This window comes from Petaurus breviceps, unplaced genomic scaffold, assembly GCF_028583685.1.
Source record: "Petaurus breviceps papuanus isolate PSGF00001 unplaced genomic scaffold, PetGlider_PUasm1.0 186, whole genome shotgun sequence".
Taxonomy (NCBI): Eukaryota; Metazoa; Chordata; class Mammalia; order Diprotodontia; family Petauridae; genus Petaurus; species Petaurus breviceps.
This window is the reverse complement of record NW_027185798.1, coordinates 58,828,888-58,853,258: the sequence shown is the minus strand read 5'-3', so window position 1 is coordinate 58,853,258 and position 24,371 is coordinate 58,828,888. Positions and strand designations below refer to the sequence as shown.

The 24,371-nt window shown below is 38.7% G+C and overlaps 3 protein-coding genes across 6 annotated transcripts in view; 1 reads left to right on the top strand and 2 right to left on the bottom strand.

Moving 5' to 3' along the window:
* SASS6 (SAS-6 centriolar assembly protein) overlaps positions 1–392 on the bottom strand; it is a 36,327-nt gene extending 35,935 nt beyond the window's left edge. For all 3 annotated transcript variants that reach the window (XR_011168758.1, XM_069090533.1, XM_069090534.1), the window contains exon 1: positions 261–392. Coding sequence is in view for 2 of the 3 variants with exons in the window: in XM_069090533.1 (XP_068946634.1) it covers positions 261–325 (65 nt within the window). In the remaining variant the exon portion in view is untranslated. The remainder of the gene's footprint in view (positions 1–260) is intronic.
* On the top strand, positions 324–22,893 carry TRMT13 (tRNA methyltransferase 13 homolog). 2 transcript variants are annotated; one of them, XM_069090535.1, is made up of 11 exons: positions 324–794; positions 6,762–6,808; positions 6,903–6,969; positions 9,621–9,683; positions 11,271–11,340; positions 11,501–11,607; positions 12,547–12,718; positions 13,393–13,461; positions 16,224–16,298; positions 20,879–21,311; positions 22,140–22,893. In XM_069090535.1, the coding sequence occupies exons 1-11, from the start codon at positions 324–326 to the stop codon at positions 22,333–22,335; spliced, it is 1,770 nt and encodes a 589-aa protein (XP_068946636.1). In that variant the 3' UTR covers positions 22,336–22,893. The 2 variants fall into 2 exon arrangements, with proteins under 2 accessions (XP_068946636.1, XP_068946637.1); XM_069090536.1 differs by lacking the exon at positions 324–794 and adding an exon at positions 1,435–3,626.
* The window catches only part of LRRC39 (leucine rich repeat containing 39), a 35,460-nt gene continuing 33,444 nt past the window's right edge, over positions 22,356–24,371 (bottom strand). Inside the window, exon 9 of the mRNA XM_069090538.1 lies at positions 22,356–22,705. Within this exon, the coding sequence (XP_068946639.1) occupies positions 22,650–22,705 (56 nt within the window). The 3' untranslated portion in view covers positions 22,356–22,649. The remainder of the gene's footprint in view (positions 22,706–24,371) is intronic.

Here is a 24,371-nt window from a genome sequence, read left to right as displayed (position 1 = left end):
GACACAGCCCCGACCACTTTAAAGCGCTCTGTTAATTATTCAGTAACCTTTAGTTACTAGTAGACTTTTCTTAGTTACTCCCTAGAGGCGTCCCCGGGATCCCCTCCACGCCCGCCCGACTGCCTCCTCCCTCTAATGCCCCGATGGACCCCTCGGTCCCTGCTCCCGACTCCTCTGGGCGCCATCTTGCGACCTAAGAGCCGGCCCTGAACGGCCTCAGCCTCCTCCGGCCCGGGGCAGCGAGAAGAATATCCCCTCACCTCTCCTCGCAGTCCTTGCACTTCACCTGCAGCGGGACCAGCTGCCGAAACAGAACCAGACTCATGGTGGACCGCCAGTCCAGCCGCAGAACGGTCCGTCGCAGCCCAGTCCCACGTAGCCGCCGCCGCCTGAACAGCCCCGAGCTCGCTCCACACTGTTTGAGTTTGGCGCTGGGCTCCCGCGGAGCGGGGCGCGGAGAGGGAGGAGAAAAAGAAGAAAGCGACCGATGCTTTTTGGCCCTCGTAGGGCACTGTACTTCCCGTCTGGTTGAGAGCTGCTTGGTGCTTCCGCTCGGAAGCTACGGCTTCCGGCGCCCTCCTTGCTTGTTAAAGAATCCGAGCTCGGTTAGTGTGGGGCTGCCGGAAGCCCTGAGGATGGCTTCCTCGCTGCCGACACCGGCGGCCACCCAGGTCCCCATCGAGGGCAGATGCAGTTACTTTGTGGAAAGGAAGAATCGCTTCTGCCGGATGGTGCCGGCGGCAGGGAGACGGTTCTGCGGGGAGCATGCCGGAGCTGCGGGAGCGGGCGCGGAAGTAGGGACACTGCCCTACGGCGAGGCTGAGCTGTTTATTTGCCATATGTTAATAACAACAACAATAATAATAACAGCCAACATTTATGTAGCGCCGACTATGTACCAGGCACTGTAGTAAGCGCTTTATTCGTTTGAAACGCTCTCTCTGCTCCGCCTACTGATCTCCCAGGCTGCCTTTAAGTCTCAATTAAAATTGCCCTTTCTACAGGATGCCTTTTCCAAACCCTCTGCATTCAACTGCTTTCCTTCTGCTAATGATTTCCGCTCTATCCCGTATGTAGCTCACTCTGTACGTATTTGTTTGTATGAAGCTCCTCAAGGGCAGCGACTTTTTGCCTCCGTATCCTCAGCGCTTAGTACAGTTCCTGGCACAGAGTAAACGCTTAGTAAATGTTTATTGATTGATCCTCACGGCAATCCTAGGAAGTGGGTGCCATTATTGTCCCCGTTATACACTAGAGGAAATTGAGGCAAACAGCCTGAGGTCACGCAGCTAGTTAGTGTCTGAGACTGGATTTGAATTGCGGTCTTCCTGACTCCCTATCTGTGGGTACTAGGAGATACAATAACATAGCTTGGTATTATAAAGAGAATCAGTAGAATGTAGTTTCAGCTGGGGCGGGGTGGGGGGGGGCGGTTTTGAAAGGCCTCTTGTAGAAGGTGGAATCTGAGCTGAGTCTTGAAGAAGGCAAGAGAAACTAAGACACGGGGGCGGCTAAGTGGAGAAGTGAGTAGAGCACCAGCCCTGGAGTCAGGAGGACCTGAGTTCAAATGCGGCCTCAGACACTTAACACAAAAACTAGCCATGTGATCTTGGGCAAGTCACTTAACCTCAATTGCCCTCCAAAAAAAAAAGAGAGAAACTAAGGTAGAGGGGTAAGGAAGGAAGGACAGCATTCAGGCGTTGGGGGAATGTTCTAATGCAAAATCCCAGACTGGAAGTGGAAGGGTCATGTTCCTGTCACTTCATATAGTCCACTACAGCCTGGCTTCACAGATAGCTTGGAAGGGGAGTAAGATGTAGGAAGACTGAAAAGGTTAGAGGGGGGTCAAGTTATGAAGAGCTTTAAATGTGAAACAAAGGACTTTATATTTGGTATTAGAGGCAATGATTCATGTGTCTTAGCCACAAAGAAAGATAAACCTGACGTAATAGATAAGAGTGCTGAACTTAAATCTCCTCTCTAGTACTGACTTTTATGCAGATCACTTAAACTCCCTGAGTCTGTTTCCTTTTCTGCAAAATAGGGCTAATACCTGTATTACCTACCTCACAGGGGAGTGATGAGCAGAAATTGAAATAATGTATTTAAGATAGCCTCCTCCCCTTCAGTGTTCTCCATGGCTTGCTCACTAATTTTGTTTGAGAATGTCTCATGCTCCAGTGACTAGCTTCAGAGCATCCAAGAAAATTAGCTAGCTACTCCGGCCCACTTGACACAGACCCACCAAATGAACAAAGGAAGGAAGGAACAAAGATTAGAAAAATGTTTCTGTCCAATAGAATTTAAGCTCCTTGAAGCCATGTTTTCATTTTTCTTTGTACCACCAGCTTCTAGTATACTGCTTGGCACATATCAGGCATTTAACAAATGATTATTGATGTAAACTCAATTCTGGGCCCAATTTATCTGTCCAGCTTTTTTTTAAGAGTCATTTGACTATAGGCTGCTCATTCTGCATATCAAAATCTCAATAATTTAAGTTTTTGTATACTTTATCAAATGTAGATAGTGGTTTTTGCTTTCACTGACTGGGACTTAATGTAATTAAAGTAATTTCATCTATGAATAGGAACCATCCATAGGGAATCTTTTGTTTGGGTTATTTCATCTATGAATAGGGTAATTTCATCTATAAATAGGAACCGTCCATAGGGAATCTTTTGTTTGGCCTTTATTTGGTCTTTCTTGATATTGTTGAATACAGGTGAGTAGATTTATTTTTTCAATAAAAAGCTACTACTGCCCAAGAAAAAAATAATTAAGAAAGATTTGCCAACAAAGAGCAACTTAGCACTAAAAACTCTGGTAAAGGGCAGTGGAATCATAAGAAAGAGAAAAAGCACAGTTCATCTGCTTTGAAGGATAAGGAAAATGATTTTTCAAAATTCCATAATATGGTCAATTATTGTTAAAATATAAAGAAATGTGAACAAACATGACTTAAGCTATAAGAGGGGAAAAGCTAGCTCTAAAATACTGGAGTATGGTAAAGAAATTTATTATCTGTGAGGATGGTTTCTGCTTTTCAGATACCCAGGTCCAGCTGAGTATCTCAGAGTTCCAGCCCTCCTGCCACTTGGTTTTTCCTTTATGGATAGTGAGATCAAACTCTTTTTAAGTGTCTCATTTAAGAGACTCATCAGTGTTCTAGGCTTGATTTAGCTAGCATAATATCATCTACAAAACAGGAATATCTGGAGGACCTTAGCATCTATGTGGGAAATGCCTTCTACTTGGAGTCTGCTGACTCTCTTCCATGACAGTGGTGAATACCTTCAGCAAGCACACATCTCTCTGTTTAATCCCTTGGTTGGTATTGATCATCAGAGTCGTTGAAAAAGTTATCTCTTTTGTTACAACCTTCAGAATATCTTATATGATTGTGACACATGTATGGTAGAAAATATTAAATGAGAGTTCATAAGGCAGTATTTTGCTCTTCCAAATCAAATCTTTTTTTGTACTCTAAGCACAGTGGGGTCTGGTATTATCTGCATAATTCAGTTAACTCTGTGTCTGTAAAGATGTGCTCTACAACTACGTTGGAATATTGCACGGGAAGGTTTGTCTGTTCCATTCTGATATTCTCCACAAGGAAACCTTTGGTGAGCATGTAGATTTTTTTCATAAAAATGTTGAATAGATGGATGAATAAACATAAGCTGGTATTCCCCTTTTGCTCCCACATCCTTAGTTTCCACTTCTCTTTCATGATACCTCGAAGATCAGTCCCATTATACTGTGAGCTCTTCAAGGGTATAGACAGTCTTTTGCCTCTTTTTGTATCCCCAGTGCTTAGCACAGTGCCTGGCACTTAATAAATGTTTATCAACTGACTGATCGATCTCTCAGTTCCCTCAAAAACTGGATTGTCTCTTGTTACAGACCTCCTCTCCTTATATTGTTGGTCTAATTCAGCATTTGTCCTCATGCTGTTTCCCCTAGATTTAGTATCTTTACCAGAAAAATCATTTAGCTGGGCTCCCTGGGCCTATTCATCACTGCAGTTTAACTATCAGTGACCAGAGCCAATTATGTTAACTCATAAATCTCCTATTTTGTCTTGCCTCACTAGTCTAATTCCCTACTGGATATAATTCCTCCTTCTGGGCCAGTATCTCCACTGCAAGGCACCATGGTTAATGAGAAGTGGGAGATGAGGGAGGAAAGAAACATCCTTTCAGAGGACAAGAACAATTCTATTGAGCTGGGTTTTTCTATAGCTGACTGTCTTCTCACAATTCACACCATGCCTCAAGCCCCTCTCCCTACTTCCACTTTGACTAGGTCCCTAGAGAGTGTCTCTTCTAGCCAACAAATGCCTAACTTCCCTCTAATTCCACCAAACTTGATTGTAGAGCTTTCCTTCACACTTTGTAAAGAGCATATAAAATGTGTATACTGATTTGCATTTCAGTTAAGATTTTTAACACCTTATTGTCTTTGTTAACTACCCATTACTGTCCTATAATTTAATAAACTTGATTTAGAAATCTTTTGATAAGGAGTTTCCTGATCAACTTCCCCCCCCACTATAATAATTTTTAGTGTAATTTCAATTCATTTTTTAAAAGTCCACATTTTGACTGACTGATTACTGTACATAAGGACCTGACCTGAATTCAGGGGAGTCCACCAGAAATGAAATAGCTTCTGCCCCAAAGTTGCTCCCATTTTACTATGCAACTAAAACCAGTAAGCAGAGAGGCAAATTGTATAAAGTCATTTGTGAAGGGGCAGCATTAACCACTAGCAGGATACAGAGAGGCTTCGATGAATTGGCACATGATCAGAATATTATAAAAAGACAGTTCAGAGAAGCCGAGATGAGATAGGTATCCTTTCCAGGAAAGAAGAATAGTTTATAAAAACCCAAGGAGGTAGAAAATGAAATGTCAGTTTTGGGGAGCAGCTAAGATACCATTTTGATTAAAAGAGTGTGAGAAAGGAGATAACATGAATTAAAGCTAGAAAGGTAAGTTTGAATAAGATTAAAGGTCTCTGAATGCCCGTATGAGTTTCTGTGTTTTTCTTGAGGGGTAGTAAGGAGTCACTGGTTTTGAACCAGGGAATGTCATAGTTGAACCTGTCATTAAAAAGATTTTTTGGATAGCTGTATGGAGGAGGGGCAGCTAGGTGGTGAAGTGAATAGAGGGCCGGTCTGGAGTTTGGAAGACCCATCTTTCCTGAGTTCAAATCTGGCTTTGTGACCCTGGACAAGTCACTTAGTCCTATTTGCATCAGTTTCCCTGTAAAATAAGCTGGAGAAGGAAATGACAAACCAGTCAAACCTCTCCTGTATCTCTGCCAAGAAGATCCTAAAAGGGGGTCAAGAAGAGTCAGACACAACTGAAAATGACTGAACAACAACAGCATGGAGGATGAACTGAGGAGGGTTGAGGCTAGAAGTAGGGAGTCCTATTAAGTGATAATAATCGTTCAGGAAAATGATAATGAGAGCTTGCACAAAAGTAAGGGAGATGTGAGTGGAGACAAAGGGAGACGAGGTTCTACAGCTAGAATCAGGACAGCCATTAGTTGGGTATCGGGTGGTGGTAAGGACAAGGGAAGTGTAAAAATGACTACTATTATGAAAGTCGGTGACTAGGAGAAAATAGGGACCTTTGAAGGAAAGAAAGGTTGAGGGGGAGAAATTATGAGTTCCATTCTAGATAGGTTGAGTTTGGGGTACCATGAGACTTGTGGTGGAGATTTTTGTAAGGCAATTGGTGATACAGGACTGGTTCAGGAAAGAGTACATACAGATTTGGGAATCACCTGTGTAATGGTGTTAACAGCCCTAGGACATTGATGAGATCATCAGGATAGTTTGCAAAAAAGAAGGGAGCCTAAGACATAAGCTTGTGGGAATCCCACATATAGAGGGTGAGGACTAGAAAAAGCCAGCGTGGGAGGGGTAGAACAGTTAGGAAAAGAAATAGTATCATAAGATCTAGCAGGAAATGTCCAAAAGAAAGGAAGTGGTGAACTATGTTAAATGCTACCGAGGAGACTTCAAGAAAAATAAATACTGAGATTTATCAGTTAAGAGATTGTTAAATGGGTTTGGAGAAAGCAGTTTCAATGGAGTGATGAAATTGGAAACCTAAGTAAGGTTAAAATATGAATGGATAGTGATAAAGTAAAGGTATCTAGCTGAGCAGTGGAAGGAAGGAAGGATATAGGATGATATCTTGAAGGAATTTTAGGGTCAGGTGAAAGTTTTTTAAAAAGATGAGGGAGACCTGGGCATGTTTGTAGGCAGAAAGAAAGGGTTCAGCCAAGGGATGGGGTTGATTTCTGGGGCAAGTTACTGGAAGAGATGGGAGGAGGTGGGATCACCTGTATCAAACCAAGGATAGTACTGCATCAAAATGGAAGAGAACAGATAAAGATGTATAGATGTTTTGAAATGTGGCATAGGGGAGATGAAAGAACTTATTTTGGATGATCTTGATGTTTTCAGTAAATTAGGAAGCAAGGTAATCTGCTGAGTGATAGGGTATCATATCCCAGGTAGATAAAGGATTCAGAAGTGGAGGACAATGTTGAAATTAGACGAGATTATGAAGGTAGGAGAGTGAAACCAAAGTAGGGGTGATAGACTAGGAAAAGAGAGGTATAGAGATGCTAGAGGGTATAGTGACAGTAGAAAAGTAAGGGAAAAAATTGAAAGAACATTATGATCAGAGGAGAGTAAGCTTAATATTTTAGCTAAATAAACGAATTTTTTACCCTAGGACAAAAATACCAGGAAAAGAATACTCTGTCCCCTAGATCCAAAACAGTAAGTATGGGCTAAATAAACGTAAAGAATTTTCTGTGTTTTAAATGCAGCTCCTACTATTTGCATTTGAAAATAATTATTTTCTTAAATTTAGCACAGTATATGAAGATCAGCTTGAAAAACATTTGAAAAAATGTAATTCAAGAGAGAAACCAAAACCAGTAAGTATCCTTATCAGTAAAAAAAAAAAATGGTTTGAAATATATTATATAACATTTTTATATAATAAAAGCTTACATTTCTATATCATCTTCAGGTTTATAAATACCTTTTTTCACAGAAATCCAATGAGATATATAGATCGTTTTAAAGAAAAAGTCAGAAAGTGTTTAAAGCAGAATAAGCCTTATGTAAATTGGTTTTTGGTAATGTTCATTTTTATGTTTTGTGTGTGATTCAATTCTTTGAAGCTCCTTATAGCTCTGCTTCAAGAAATGAAATTTTCATAAATATGAGTTTTCAAATAATTAGCTTCTGATTTTAATTACTAGTGACACTTGTTAAAATTACCACTCAGTGGTTTCCACCATTGTCTGAACAGAATAGGACATTTATCATCAAGATAAAGCACAAATGCAATCTGAATTATGCCTTGTAGCAATTTTACTACTACTGATAATTCATATTTATATAATGTTTTAATGTTCACAAGTTGCTTTCTTCACATCATTTAAAGAAAATAATTATAATTTTTTTCACTGTTGTACACATGAAACTGAGGCAGAGAGGTTAAGTGACCTCCTTTTCTTTGGTCACAATTGTCAGGACTGATTTTAGGACCCAAACTTTCTGACTCTCAATCCAGGGCTCTCTGTACTTTATCTTACATCGTCCTTCTCAGCATAACTTTTTTTTTAAATTCATAAGTGAACTAGGAAATGCTAAATTTAAGTTAGAGGTTTAATGAAAATAAACTTGTAATGTTTTTTCCTTCAAACTTGATGTATTACCAGTAACTATGGACCCTGTTAACTTATATTCTGTCTCACTGTTTCTCTTTTCCATTTTTATTGATTAATTTCTATGTTCACATTATCACATCGTTCCCATTCATGCCATAGTTTTCCTTAATGCTGCCATTCCCAGTTAGTCAACAAGCATTTATCAAGGGCTTACGGTGTGCTAGGCACTATGCTGAGTGGTAGGAATACAAAGAAAGGCAGAAATTGGGATTGTTGCTCTCAAGAAGCTCACATTCCAATGGGGAGACAATATGTAAATACCTAGGTACATATATAGAGAATAGATGGAAGGTAATCTTCAAGGGGAAGATACTAGAAGGAAAAGACCCCTGAGGAAGATAGGATTTGAGCTGAGTCTTAAAGGAGGCTGGGGAAACAAAGTCAGAAGTGAAGGATAACATTTCAGCCTAGGGTACAGCCATTGCAAAGGCACAAAGACAGGAGATGAAATGAAGTATGTAACTTAAGAGTCTGAGAGGGTTGTGTAAGGCCCTGAGAGTTAAGTAACTTGCTTATGGGGACTTTTGAGCTGCATCTCCAGGTCAAAGAAAAATGTTAAAAGCAACCAAGAAGGGATAGATTACATAATGTGGAACTAGAGGGAGAGTCATTCAAAACTACACATCAGCTATGAGAAAAGATTAGAATACAACCTGAAGGGCAAAGGAAAATGACTTATGCTGCAGAATTAGTGGGAAAAGCTAACGGAATTGATGACTTCCAAACATTCCTTTTGAGAAATTCAGAGCTGGATAGTCTTTGAAAGGCAAATTCAGCAGACAACAAAAACTTAGAAAGTTATGTTTATTACTTACAAACTTTCTGTAAAGTTTATGTTTATGATTTTCTGTAAAGTTTGGATTCCGTCAAAGGGCATTTGAGGACCTAGAGGCCCACATGTGACCTCATGGCCACAGGTTCCCACCCCTGGGCTAGATCAGATTACAATTAGGTAGGTTTATAGCTGGTTGATTGAATGGACCCAAGATATTGTCATTAATGGGTCAATATCAACTTGGGAGAGAACTCTTTGTATGTATTATCTCTCCCTGATCAGAGTATGAACTCCTTGAGAGCTCATTAATTTTTTTTCTATTTTTATCCCTAGTACCTTAAATGTAATGAGCACTTAAATAATTTTCCATTCATTCATTTTTCAAGAGCAGCCATGCCTAATAATTATAATAGCTGAGCTTACTACTTTTTGGCAAAACTACCTACTACTAGTCATCCACAGCAGTACTGTCAGTCAGTAGACATTTATAAGCACCTACTATGTGCCAGACACTTTGCTAAGTACTGGGGATACAGAGAAACGCAAGGGAAAGTTCTTGCCCTCCAGGAGCTCACAGTCTGATTCTGAAGAAGTAAGTAAGTTCATTCGCTTCAGTAAATGCCTGCTATGTGCAAAACCGTATTCTCAGCCTTGGAATTTAAATAAGACATAAATTTGAGTCAAATTTTAGTTGAATTAATTTAGTTCTTGAGGGGCCTTACAGACTAATGGGGAAATATGACCCAGACATCATCATCGTCATTGTCATCATCCTCATAATAACAGTAGTTAGCATTTATACAGGGCTTTAAGGTTGGCACAGTGATTGATGACAGACAGACAGACAGACATATACTTACATATTTAGAAGATCTGAGTTGATCTGTTGGAGAAGTTGGATAGCTGGTAATTCATCCTTTTTTTTTTTGTCACAATAGTACATGAACCCATTTGCCATGGGATTTATTCTTTATTGGTAGAATGAGTGTCCTTGCTGATAAAATCACAGATCTTTTAGATATACTTAAATATTATTATGCCAACTTTAGTTGACTTTTTATGTGTTTTTCTTAAGGATTATTTTATCCAAGATATTAATGCAGGATTACAAGATGAAACAGAAATTCTTGATGAACTGGTAAGTGCATTGATTCATCATTTAATTTAAAAAGAAATATCAAGACAGCCCCCAGTCTATGAATGTGTTGTTGTGAAATTAGTTTCTACGTTGATTATTTATAATTTTTCATTTTCTCATTTAAACAGTGTTATAAATGTTCTCAAAATTCTCAGGCCACCCATCTCTGCCTCCCCACTTCCTTCCCCCCCACCCCAGACACAAACACACACACACACACACACACACACACACCACACATACCCCATCCTCTTTAATTTATAATGAAAAAGTCAGTTAAATATCTTTTTTTAATTTTTTTTTGCTTTTTTTTTTTGGAGGGGAGAAGGTAGGGCAGTTGGGGTTAAGTGATTTGCCCAAGGTCACACAGCTAGTACATGTTAAGTGTCTGAAGTTGGATTTGAACTCAGGTCCTCCTGACTCCAGAGCTGGTACTCTATTCACTGCGCCACCTAGCCATCCCTATTAAATATCTTTTAAGTGCTTTCTCCTCTAATGAGGGAGACAACAATCAAGTAACTTTATATACAAGATAAATGTAGAATAATGTTAAGCTTAGCAGGAAGGTGCTAGGGGTGGGATTTGAGCTTCGTCCTCAGGGAAGCTAGTAGGTAAAGGTGAGGAGGAAGACCATTCCAGACATGGAGAAAACCAGTGAGAAGAATCTTTGGGAGATGGAGTGTGTAAAGACCTGCAAGAAGGCTAGTGTAACTGGATCATAGAGTTCATGGGGAAGAAAAAAGTGTAAAAAGACTGGAAAGGTAGGAAGGGTCCAAGTTGTGAAGTGCTCTATATGCCAGACAGAATTTTATCAGAAATCAGAAGCCACTAGAGTTTATTGAGTAGGAAATCAGGGATGGAGGGTAACATTGAACACTTCAAGAAAATTGTACTATTAATAGCCACGAATTTGGGTCTCTATCCCTTTTGAGCCTGAATCCTATGCCCTGAATCTCTCTGAGGCCTGCAGAAAGTGTCCTAGAGTTTCAGAGGGTCTGGATTCAGATTCTGAATGCCACTTATTACCTGTGATTCCACAGACCAGTCATTTCATCTCTCTAGGATTCAGTTAATTTATCTGTGAGATGAGCAGGTATGTCCTAATTCTGTTTCTCTGAGTGAGGTAGAGAAGTGACAACTAGATGGCTACTCCAGGAGCCAGTATATTTTTATGGCTGCACATGGTGAAAAGTAGCAGCAAGGGCTTGTAGATTTCAGTGGTTTTCCCAATAATAATTGGAGTTTTCTAGAATATCAGTAATGAGAAAGAATTCAAGCAGAAGGGGACATTAGGAGGCAACCTCCATTCATATGTATGGTTCATTTTAAAGTTGAATATTCTTTTTTTTTTTTAAGCAATCAGGGTTAAGTAACTTGCTCAAGGTTACACGGCCAATTATTTCTGGGTATGGTGCTAAGTATCTGAGCTCGGATTTGATCCCCAGGACATCCTGACACTGGAGCCGGTGCTCTTACTCGCTGTGCTACCTGGCCTCCCCTGAAGTTGAATATTGTTATAAGACTGCTTGCATAAAGAATCTTTAAAAGGAAATATTTTATTTACTGTTGTTTGGGTTTTATATATAGGTCCCAATTTCTTCTCTATCTGAAGAGCAATTGGAAAACTTAATTAAGAAATTGAGAAAAGCCAGTGAAGGTAAGTGTAATTAAACCTGGACAGTAAAATATTTTATAGCCTTAGGTAATTAGATCTTATATTTATTAAAAACCTGTTTTAATAGATGACATTGGAGTTAGATCCTTAAGTTTTCATTTTTTAACTTGTTTAAGTTTTTACACTTATATTTTTGACCTAGGTCTGAATTGTACACTTAAAGATCAAATAATGTCACATCCTGCATTGCATGATGTCCTCAATGACCCCAAAAATGGTGATTCAGCTTTCAAGCATTTGAAACAACAGGTATGGACTATGCTGTAGTATCTATTTTTAATAAAAATTGAATACAATTCCATGCATACAATTAATTCACAGAAATAATATTTCTAGGTGTAGTTAGTAAGAGAATCTCTGTTTCTATATTTATCTTTTAATTATTGTCATGGTGTAAATTAAGAACTCCAGATTCTTAAATGCTATGGTAGAGGGTTACAAATTCTGGCAAAACCAACTAAGTTGCAATGACTTATGCCCAATGATAGACTGTGTGTCTTTTGTCCAGTGTTCAGGCTTAGCTAAATTCACTGAGGCCAATGGCCACTGAGTAATGATATCTTAACCTCATCAAATTCTTTTTGACTGGAAAGATTGGGTCTCCCTATCTTGCCCAGGATGGACATTTAGCTGCCATTCATGATCCTGCTCCCACTACTGATCAGTACCTTTGACCTGATCCCTTTTCAACCTAGGCAGGTTTGCTCTTCCCTCTACCTCTACTCCCTATCCCTAACCTATCTTTTCCTTGTCACCTGTCAGGTTTACCACACTCAACTGAGATACTCAGCTGATATACCTCAGGACTCCTAAACTCAAGCAATCCACCAATCTCTTTCCCGGTAGCAGAGATTATAGGCATATGCCACCACATCCTACTGTTGTTCAGTCACTTTTCAGTCATATCCAACTCTTTGACCCCATTGTTAATCTCTCAAACAAAAATGACTTGCTTATAGTCTCATCAGGTCTGTTTAAAAAGCTTTTTCTGCTTATCAGGGTTTTATATGAACAAACACAAAAGCTAGTCACAAAAGTAAAGTAAATGAATATCAAATTAAACTTATCATTATGAATATATTGACCTTTCTTAATTAATTGAACATATCAAATCACATTGACATTTTTCTACATTGGACCAAATATATTTTCTGTTTTTTTATGAAATAATCTTTAAGAAGTTTACAGGCTTCAATTTTAGGTAACATTGAAAGGTTAAATTTACTGGGACCAAGAAGATGCTTTGTTGAATTTGGAGCTGGAAGGGGGAAACTGTCTCATTGGGTTGATACTGCCTTACAAGAAGCTGAAAAAGTCTACTTCCTGCTAGTAGAAAGGGTGACCACAAGATTCAAGGTAGGTTAAAACATCAAGATATGTCAACCTAATGTTTTGGGTTTGTCTGTAGAAAATGACACTCTCTTAGAAGTCAGATATTTAAAAGGAAACATTAAGTGCTGTTCATTTCCGAGGTACTGTGCAGTTACAAACATACAAACTGAACAGGCCCTGACTTCAGGGAACCTCATTCTCCTGGGGATTAGGGTAGGTGGGGAAGGATTGGTTATAACGTGTAGATGAGAACTATAAAGTAATGCCAAGAGCAAGAGAGTCCAAATAACTGAGGTTCACTCAGGGCCTCCTATAGCAGGAGGCGTCTGAGCAGGGCTTTGAATGAAGAACCATCAATGCTCTTCTCTGTGTGTTGGGGGCGGGGAGGGGGGGGATCTTAAATTTTTTATTTCTGATGATTATGGTTGACTTAAATTGCATCAATACAGCTTGTAGCCACTGCTTCAAGTTGTTAAGAGTATTCAGAATTACCATCAAATATTAGCCATAAAGGCAACCTTTAACTTGTATTCTTGATTGTTTTATAGTTCCAAGGCTTTACAATAATGAAAATCTAGATAACATTTGTTTGCTTCATATTTTGTATGAAAACCAAAAGGCATTGCTGATATTTTGGAAGGTCTTATGAAGTGTTTTAAATAAAAATTCATTGTAATAATGGTATTTTATTTGTGCAGGTAGATGGTAAACACAAAAACAGAAACTCTGTATTTGAAAGGCTTCAAATTGATATTCAACATTTATGTTTGAGTAAGTTGCATAATTTTCTGTTAAATGGTAATAAAGTATATGTTTCCAAACTCTTCTGGTTACTTTGAAATCCCATCACAAAGAACAGTTTTTCAGGAGAAGCGCAGGCATAAAAATATTTACTCTTTTACATTGTAGACTTTAATGACATCATAGAAAGAAAAATAGAGTGATACTGGAGATGGAATTCTATTTCAGGTATGAGCCACACAGAGACCTTGTCCATCTCTTGAGATTCTGTGGTTGGTATTTTTTGACCATAAGTTCAAAACAAACACCCAGTCTGTTATCAGAAGACATCCTAGTCCATTAGAATCAAGCACAGGGCTTTTAGAATCAAGACCTAGGTTCAAATCCTACCTAAGATACTCCTACCTGTACAGTTATTACATAGTTATTTAACCTCTCAGAGCCTCATTCAAAGAGAAATGAAACAACCCCTACAGTCTACTAAGGGAAAACAGCATGTATCCAGAGAAGTAATCACCGAGTAATCTTAGTGGGAGGGAAGAGGGCTAACACCCAAATGGTTCAAGAATGGCTTCATGGAGAATGTAGCACTTGAACAGAGCTTCAAAGGGAGCAAGGCTTCCCACCAAGTAGAGGTGAGGAAGGAGAGTAGCATTGCAGGTAAGAAGGAGACCGCTAAGGCATGTAGGTGAGAGGTAGAATGCTATGTATAGGAACAGCAAGTTAGCCAGGGGCTGGCATGGAAATCACCTGAGGTAAGGAAGGTGAAATCAGATAGATAGGTTGGCATCAGATTTTGAAGAGAGTTAAACACCCACGTTTTATCCTTCAGACATTAGGGGTCACTGGCACTTCTTGAACACAGAACTATCCTGTGGAACTATCAATTCATCAACTGTATGGAGCAAAAATTGGAGGGGGCAAACAGGGAGAAGTAACGAGGGTCTGAGCTAGGATGGTAGTCATGTGAGTAGAGGAAAGGAGAGGGGTGCAAGATATATTAAGATAGCATGGTAAAAAAATGGAAAGAACACTGAATTTGGAGTCAGAAAACCGGGATTCTAATCCATTCTCTATTGTTATGATGTTGGACAAGTCACATAAGCTCCCTGGGCCTCAGTTTCCTCATATGTAAAATGAAGTAACCTTTAAGGTCCCTTCTAACTCTAAAACTATGGTCCTATGATAATAGAATTGATACGATTTGACATACATTTGGAAGGTGATAGAAAATGAAGAGGCACGGATAATTTTGAAATTGCAAATTTGTGTGATAGGAAGGTTGGTTTGACCTTCAAGGGAAATAAGGTTTAGCTGAGCAGTGAGTTTCAGGGGGAAAATAACATTCAATTTTTGACATGTTGAACTTGCGGTATCAATGGGACATCCAACGAGAAGGTGGTGATGTGAGACGGGCTCAGGAGAAAAATGAGGGGATTGAACTACGTAACATCTAAGGTTTCATCCGACACTGAAATCTGAGGATCCTAAATCTTAAATGCTGCCTCTCCCAAGAATGACCCATTTGGTAGTTTCACATAATACTTTTTTAAGCAACTATCTAATACACTTAACAGATAACATTGTCTATTGTAGTTATCTATCTTTGCCCTTTATGACCTCATGAATTGCCAAGCTCCATGAAGGGAGGGACTGGATCTCTGACCAGAGTTTCTAGCCTAGGGTTCTGCTCAGTCAGCATTTAACTATTTGTTTAATTGAATTGGTTGATTATTTTTACAATAATATCTGTTTCAATCATAATTCTGTGGTGATGAGTAATTAAAAATTGCCTTTATATAGCACTTCATGGTTTGCAAAACACTTTACATGTATTAATTCAATTGATCAACTAAATCAAAACATGTAAGCAGTTAGAAAACAATCAGAGGCAGTGTGGTGTCATGAAAAGAGGGCTTAACTTGGGGTTGGGGACCAAGGTTATGATTACAACTGATATTGGCTGATGACTTACTTTGTCAGTCAAAGTATGAATGACTCCTCTTCAAGTATGTTAGAGAGGAAATCCTTTTTTTCTTTTTTTTTTTTTAAGCAATCAGGGTTAAGTAACTTGCTCAAGGTTACATGGCCAGTTATTTCTGGGTGTGGTGCTAAGTATCTGAGCCCAGATTTGATCCCCAGGTCATCCCAACACTGGAGCCAGTGCTCTTACTTGCTGAGCCACTTGGCCGCCCCTAAGCGATTGGGATTAAGTAACTTGCTCAAGGTTGCACGGCCAGGTGTTTCTGGGTGGGTGCTAAGTGTCTGAGCCCAGGATTTGATCCCCAGGTCATCCCGACACTGGAGCCAGTGCTCTTACTCGCTGTGCTACCTGGCCGCCCCAGAAATCCTTTTTTCAATTACACTTTAAAATAAAAAGTCACTTAGGTCCCATATAATTTAGAAATTCTGTGTATAATGTAACAAGGCTAATTTAAACTGAACTCCATTCAAATCTTTATAAAGGTTAAGATATATTGGCTAGAAATCAGGTACTGTATTTTGCATGATAGCAACTTCTAAAGTAAAGTGTTCCTGAGCTTTTTAAGTTATCCTGCATACTATTAATGAAATAATTCCTATTTATTTATAAAGGGATCCCCTCACAAGGATTCTGTGAGATAGTGCATATAGTTTTATCCCTACTTTACAGATAAGGGCCATTCCAACTCTAAAATTTTATAATTCTTTGATTCTGTTAGTTTTGTCTTTCACTGAAAAGGAATATTTTTTCCTTTCATAAGATTCTTACAATCTTAATGCTTCTCAGTTTCTCCACTTTTTTTTTTCAGGTAAAATCCCTGTGTTAATAAAAGAAAAGTTACCTGTGGTTGGAATTGGAAAGCATTTATGTGGTGTGGCAACAGGTATGAAATATAGAAACATAAAAATGCGCAGATTAACAGACATGCCCATTCTAGTCTTTAATTTGATGTAACATCTTGTAACTAAGTATCTTCAAGTCTAATCTATCCGCTTGTATCCTTAATCCTATCCTTGTATAGAGGATCATAGGTTTGAAGCTGAAAGGGACTAAAGAGACCATGTAATCTAGTGCCCTTATTTTACAAATGAAGAAACTGAGACCCAGGCAGGCTAAGGGACTGCCCACGGTCACAAAGGTAGCAGGACCTTTTATTATCTTTTCTTTTGTGCATCTTACATCTCTAATATTCCCTTGCTCGCAATTACCACTCTAGTCCAGGCCTTCTTCACTTTTCATCTGGACTATTACAATATCCTTGTAAATTGCTCTCTCTGCTTCCAGTCTCTTCCCTCTCTTATTTGTCCTCCACAAGACTGCCAAAAATAATCTTCCTAAAGCACACATCTGATGGTCACCACTCTTCTGTTCCAAAATTTTTAGTGGATTCCTATTACATGTAGGATAGAATACAGATACCTCAGTTGGCACAGTGTGGCTCCTTATTGTAAGTTTTGCTTCTGCTACCTCTGTGCCTTTGTCCAGGTCATTCCTATGCTTGGAATGCACTCTGTCCTAGTCTCTTAGAATCCGTCATGTTACGTTAGCACTCATCCCAGGCCCTACCTCTGTATGAAAGCCTTTCTTAGTTCCTCTAGCTGTTTGTCTCCATCTTTAAATTACCTTGTATTTACTTCTGAATTAACATATTTTATCCCCCAAGGGAACATAAACTTCTTGAGGGTAGGGATCATTTTTCATTTTGTAAAACCAGTACTTTATATATAGTAGGTGCTTAACAAATGTTTGTTTGAATAAATTGAATTTTTAACTCTCCCCTGTCCTTTTAGATACAAACAAAGGCTATCTTCAACCCTTTTACCCTTTCCAGCTGTTGTCCCCTTGCTTCTCTTCATGGCCAGATTTCCTGAAGAAGTAACATGACACTAGATGGTCCCACTTCCTTAAAGCCAGTTTCTCTTTTATAATCTGGCTTCAGTCTCTACTGTTCTCCTAGAATGGTGCCTCTCAAAGGGCACCATTAGCTGGTGAGGTGAGCTTTTTTCCTCATTAACCTCTTTTTTAAAATGTGATACTTTTGATTACTTTCTCTCTGTGCTTCTGGATGTTTTCATTTGTTTGGCTTCAGACATGTTACCTTCTCCTAGTTCTTGTCATGGCCTTCTTTCTCCTCGGATCACTGTCTTCTTTGCACCCTTCCCTTGGGCAATCCCATTTACTTGACACAGCTTTAGCTCATACATCTATACAGATGATTGTCATGGGAATGGGAATTTAAGATCTTTCCTGCCCCTAGGCCCTTTGATAGGCTTAAGTGCACCTGGAGCCTGTGGCAGGAGGCTTAGTTTTCAGGAGTGCCCACACCTTATTGCTCTGTGATTGGGCAATGGGTCAGGAGGGTTGTGACATTCTCTGAGCCAGGAGAAGGCTATATAAACCCTAATGTGAGGCTGTGTTTTGGGGCTCACTTTGAAAAGTGTTGTGTGATTTGACCAGATAAGATTCTGGGCAGCCATCAAGCCCCCCAGATTTGAAAACTCAGATGTTGAATAAGTAATTTTCAAAGGAAGAAATCTAAACTATCAACAATATATGAAAATTGTTCCAAATAATAATTAGAGAAATGTGAATTAAAGTAATTCTGAGATTCTACCTTACACATATCTGATTAGCAAAAATTACAAAAAAGGAAAATTAAAAATGTTTTTTTCTCTTCCTAGTTTTTCCTCCACTTCTCTTACTTGATTTTCAAAATCCTTCTTGAGCTCCTCCATGTCCTGTAATGAATTCATATTTTTCCTGGAAATTTTGGTGCAGGAGTTCTGACTTTGTTGTCTTCTTCCTGTTCCATGCTTTGATCTTTTTTGTCCCCCAACAAAAAGGAATCTAAGGTTTGATTGCTGTGGTTGCTTTGCTTCCTTTGCTTGTTCATCTTGCCAACCAATTACTTGACTTTTGAGCTCTTTGCCACAGTGGAACTCTGCTTCCAGAGAGGAGAGCTTTGTCCCAAATTGCTGGGGTTTTTGCAGCTTCCGGAGCTGTTAATTAGTTAGTGCAGCCTCTCTACAGCCCCCACTAGATCTGGCTCACTGGTCACATACCCCAGGACTTCCACTCAAGACTGTGATCCAGGTCAGAGCAGGTTAAAGCAAGAGTGATTACCCTCTCAAGGATTGCTTGGTCCCCCTATGATCTGCTGTGATCCAGGTCAGAGCAGGTTAAAGCAAGAGTGATTACCCTCTCAAGGATTGCTTGGTCCCCCTATGATCTGCAGGTCAGGAGCTCAGAAGCAGCCATGTGGAGGCGACTGCATGGCCACAGCGCCTCCTTTCGCTTCTCGCCCCTGGGGAGGGGTTGGACCAAGCTCCTTCCCCCCTGGTTCCAAAAGAGTTCCACACTGACCTTTTACTTTGTCTGGCATTTATGGATTGGTAATTCTGGAAACTACCACAGCTGCTGGTGATCCACTCTCAGGAAGTCCACTTTAGCTGCTGCTGGTCAGGGATACCCTGGGGCTAAAACCATGGGCTCATGTAGGGCTGGGCTGGACTAGACTGGGCTGGGCTGGGCTGGGCTGGGCTGGGCTCAGCTCCCAGCATGCTGCAATGGACCCTTCCTGTCCACCTTCCAGGTTGCCTTCAGTGGGAGATTTATTTCTTTCTTTCACTTTGTGGGTTCTGTATCTCTAAAATTTGTTTACAGTCATATTTTATAGGTATTTCAGGTGGTTATGGGGGGGAGTTTTCCTGCTTCTGTGCCTCCATCTTGGCCTTATCAAGTCTTAAAAGATTTAAAAGAGCCGCATTGTTCATATCACAGAGTGTTATCCTTTGCCCTTGGAGGGATTGTTTTTCAAAATGTTTCCTAATTCTAAGTCATCAGGATTGTTGAGTGACAGAGAGAATTAGGGAAATTTCAGGAAAGTGAGAAAAATAAAAGTAGAATATAGAAATAAGTAGAAAACCTTTTTTGTTTTGTCATGGTAAGGTAAAAGAAGCCACTTCAGAACTTTGGTTTCTGTCCCACCGCCATCTTTGGGAATGGAGTCAGTCAGAAGGAGAGGGAATATTAAGACTTGATTAGTTGGTCCTGCATTTGTGTCTCTGCATCCCAGGACAGAGCTGGTCAGAGTTGCAATAGTCACTGTTCTTCATTCAGAACATTCATTCTCTTGGGAATAAAGTACTTTTGTTTTGTCTTGAAATAATTCTGAGACCCTACCCCCACCACCTTCCCAGAAACCTTATTTTCCCTTTTTGCCTTCAGCAGTAATAACTGTAAACATCCCAGTTATAGAGGGGCTAATGGTGGTAGAGATAGACATTATATATAGGGGAACACTGACAGTTACCTTCATCTCATTTCTGTGGATTTTTGGGGTCAGATAATGTTACAGTTAAGTGATCTTGTTTTATTCATTTGATGTCAATGTTAGTCTTGCCCGTATATCTCACAGTCTTGTTGGTATTGGAGCCTTTAGCCACACAGACAAGGATATATGCTGCCTTTTAGTTATTCTTTGTATAGTTTAGTTGATTTTTATAGCTATAAACAGATTATTTTGCCTTTGAGTCCCCAAAACTGGGTTTCCTGTTCCACTTTTGCTAATATCTATATAACCCTGTCATAACTTTTCCAAACCTCATTTTCCTCATCGATAAAATTAGGAGGTTGGAGCAGATGATCTCTGTGATCCCTTCCAGCTCTAAAATTGAATTCAAGCACTGCTTAGAAGCAGGAGACCTGGGTTCCAGTCCTGCTGGAGAAACTTAATAGCTTTGTGATGAGTTACAAGTCACTTTCTGTCTCAGAGCTTATTTCCTTATCTGTAAAATGGAGGTGACAGTCCTTGTACGCACAGTATTGTTTTAAGAAAAGTGCCCTCTGAATCTTAAAGTGTTATGGAACTGTCAGTTCTTTATTACTTAAAAAGAGAGACAGAAATCAAGTAACAAATTGAAATTTGTTGGAAAATGGTGGAACTTTTATATCTCTTTCCCTGTACTCATTTCTGCCTGCTATGGAGGTATCACACACCTCTAGATCTAGCAACCTAAGTGGAAGTTATTTGTACCCCTCCCTTCTCTTCCTCTCCCTGCCTCCTATTTATTTTGTTTTCAGTTTAATTAACAATTTCCTTTGGTTCTAGTGGTAGGTTTTTTTTAAGATAAAAGTTCTTACTTGGCAACACTGAGCTTTATTTTAAGGTCTGAGGAAGAAGAAAAGAATCAAGTTGCTAAATTAAGGTTTTTTCAGGCTACATGTCTTCAGTTTCCCTTCCTTCCAACTGTTTTTGGGATTTATGCTTTATTACAGAATAAAGTCAGTAGAAAAAATGAGAATGTACATGAATTGAAAGAAAAACACCAAGAATATATAGAATAGAGTAGATAATTCACTCAAAGATAAAGGAAAATATTTATTGCATTGCTTAGTAAATGTACAAATTATTTATTTCTTACAATGTGGTTTGGGGATCACATGATATAATTATGTTTGCAGATCTTGCATTGCGATGTTTAGTTGAAACCTATCCTGCTAGCTGTAAAGAAAGAAATGAGGAACCAGTAGCCAAGCGTATGAAGAATGACAAAATGGACACAGAAAGTGACACTTTGGTGAATGAAGGAAGTGAAAAGAATGAATTAGAGCAATGGATCCCTGTCGCTGGCATCGTGATTGCGCTCTGTTGTCATCACAGGTGCGATTGGAGGCATTATGTGGGCAAAGAATTTTTCAAGACCCTAGGACTTGGGCCAGTGGAATTTAACTATTTCCAACGCATGAGTAGCTGGGCCACTTGTGGAATGCGGGAAACAACTTTGGAAACATCAGGAATTAATATAAAGAAAAGAGATGATCAGACCAATGATAATGAAGAGCATGACCATGAAGGATACAAGAGAGCAGATGATAATTCCGAAAGTTCACCTGGGTAAGTGACTCATTTTGTGACATTCAATAAAAGGAAAAACAATTGTTCATTTTCTCAGCATATATAACACAGGTTATAAAATGGAATTCTAAATTGAATTTTACAATAAATCAAAATTCATAAATTATTGATTGTGGTCTCAAATAAGAGGTCCCTTAGAAGACATGAAAAGTAGGTTCAGCCTGGAGCCAAGTTCTGGGGAAATAATCCAGTGTTTGTTGAATACTTATTAATGGTTCAGCTAAGAAATTGCCATATGTATTAACAAATATTGTATGGCAGTTTATGTACTACCGTGTTTCCCCGATAATAAGACCTATCCTGAAAATAAGCCCTCCCCTTACTGTGTAAGATTCCTCTAAAATAAGCCCTCCCCTGAAAATAAGCCCTATTGAGATTGCTACTGTAGTGAAGGTGATCCCCTGCGCTACACGCTACATTACGGTACCCTCTGTATGCACCGCCCCCCCCCCTTCCCCGGTGAAACGCACACTGCCCTCCGAGCTGCATCCAATCAGAGCTGCAGCAGTGAGCACGTCATCCTGTTCTTCCCCAGTGATTTGCTTATTGAATAAAGGTACATTTTTTTGTTCACATTTACCTGTTTATTAAAATTGCTGTCAATGTTCATTAAAATAAGCCCTCCCCTGAAAATAAGCCCTCTGGTGTTTTTCTGTCCAAAAAATTAATAAGACAGTGTCTTATTATCAGGGAAACACGGTACTTTGCAAATCTAAAAAAATGTTATATATTATAAATTATTAAGTTTTTCTAACAAACCATGTTCCTAATTTTATTCTGTTTTTGTTTTTTTGTTGTTGGATCTAGGCTTCTTACCCACGAAGAAAGGAAAAATATAGGTCGTCTCTGTAAATTGCTGATTGACCAAGGCCGAATCCAATATTTACAACAGAAGGGCTACAGTGCTTCTTTACAGTACTATACGGACTCCCTTGTGTCTTTAGAAAATGTCCTGTTAACAGCTCTACCCAAACAGTCTTTAACAACAGACTCAACTACATGATGAAAGAGAAATTCAAACAGTTCCTACTGAAAAATTTTATAGCCCTTCTCTGGATATTTTAAACAGATAAGATCGTTTATACAAAAGTTATGGGAAAATTGTCTCCCACAAAAAAGTAAAATTTCAAATGATGGTTCTTTATATTCACAAAAAACCCCAAAACATTTTAAATAACTGATAATACAAACATGCTTGTATATTGTAAGCTCTTCAAATCCTGATGTTTGTTTTCAAAGACTTCAGAAATACTTATATTTAGATAATTCACCAGATCCTTAAAATAAATCCTCTTCAGTAGGTCATCTTGAGATATTTTATTCATCATTATTTATAGAGACTGGCAAAACAATTGGACAGTTTTCTTTGTTTTCTGAAATACAAAAGCATTTCTACATATAACCTAGAATCTTAATAAAAGTGCCTGTTTGCCTAAACTTTGGAAAAAAATTAATTTCTTTTGGTTCTTAGCTAATTTCTATTGTCTAATTTCTGAATGTTGCTCTATATTCTATGTAAGAAATAAATATTTTTAAAGGAGTTTCTCATAACAATGGAAAATTTCAGAATTTCTGAATATAAAATAAAAATTTGTTGGGGGTAAATCCAAGAAAGCCAACCAGGTTATGATTAGAAAAAAATACCCATAGCTTATCTCAATCAGGTTATAAAATCTTTATCAGTGAGATCACTTTTAGATAGATTTTAGAAATATCCACATCATATCAGAATTTACAAACGACCAACATCAGAAAAGAAGAAATGTTTACTTGAAACACAGATTTTATATTACATTTTCACTTATTAATGAATTGGTTGGGAATTCCACAGATAAACATTTTCTGTAGTCAACTGGCTTTTACCTTTACCAATATCTTTGGTGTTTTCCTCTATTTGAGAAAAGGAAATTAAAGGGAATTAGGCAGTAGAATCAAAAACATTAATTTCTTGCTTAGGCTTCTCACCTTAGACCAGTGAGTTTTATGCACAGGGAAATATGAAACATGAAAAAATATGATAGTGTTTCCATGCTTTCTTATAGCATCCATCTGATATTATTCTACCCTCATCTTTAAAAAATATTTCTTAAGAAAGGAGTATAGGCTTCCTACCTGTAGTTGTTGTCTTTGCTAAAATAAGTATCCAAGTGTGATTATACTAATAATTAGAAATTATTAGTTTGTAATTCCCAGTAGAGAAATTCCAGAAATACTGTTGGATTATTCCAACATTATTAGATAGTCAGTGCTTGCATATGTGAATTATTGGTGATGGGTCTGTCTTATTATTTATTGTAGAACTTTAACTTTTGCTAGCCACAAAGCTTTAATTTTTTAAATGTCATTCTTTAATTACACATTATAGTACCAAACTAAAATTACTAAATTCAGTTTTTCTCAATGTTTTTAATTTCCTATAAAATAAAATTGAAATGATTCAGTTTAGCTTTTTAAATGTTATCAGTATTCTCTGATCCAAAAGACATAAACTATAGCAGTAGAGCTATTTTCATTGTATAAGATGTGACTGGCTAGTACATAAACGTAAGTTAAACTTACTCATATTATCTAGTGTACCATATATATTTCAGTACCTAAAGGACCATGATTTTGTCAGTGTGGGTATTCCTTTCCCCACTTACATTGCTATTCACCTACAACTTAGTAAATGGTCTTCAGGTGTTACTATGGCTAAAGAATTCCTCACCCTGAGATATGGAACAGTTCTGAAATGAGCTAAGCTGTGCCCTGGAGAACAGATCCCTGGGCCTGTATTCAGAATCACATATCAGTTAGAAGGGCCCTCAAAAGTCATCTGATCAACCAAGGATCCCCACTACAATATACCCCACAAGTTGTCACAAAGCCTTTGGTCAAAGGCTGCCCTTTTAATTGAGGGGAAAACTGCTTCCTCCTGAGGTAGCTCATTCCACTTCCCTAGAGCTCTAATTATTGGCAAGTTTTTTCTCCCATGAAGCCTTAACATGCTTCTTTGTAACCTCTACTGAGGCCAACAATGGAGAGAATATTGGATTTAGA

What these genes read in the sequence shown, in the direction of transcription:
- TRMT13 (XM_069090535.1), top strand. Translation starts at nt 324, where the DNA reads ATGGTGGACCGCCAGTCCAGCCGCAGAACGGTCCGTCGCAGCCCAGTC. An exon ending in CTGCGGGAGCGGGCGCGGAA is followed by an intron (nt 795 to 6,761) that starts GTAGGGACACTG and finishes TTTTTACCCTAG; the next exon opens with GACAAAAATACCAGGAAAAG. An exon ending in CAAGAGAGAAACCAAAACCA is followed by an intron (nt 6,970 to 9,620) that starts GTAAGTATCCTT and finishes GTTTTTCTTAAG; the next exon opens with GATTATTTTATCCAAGATAT.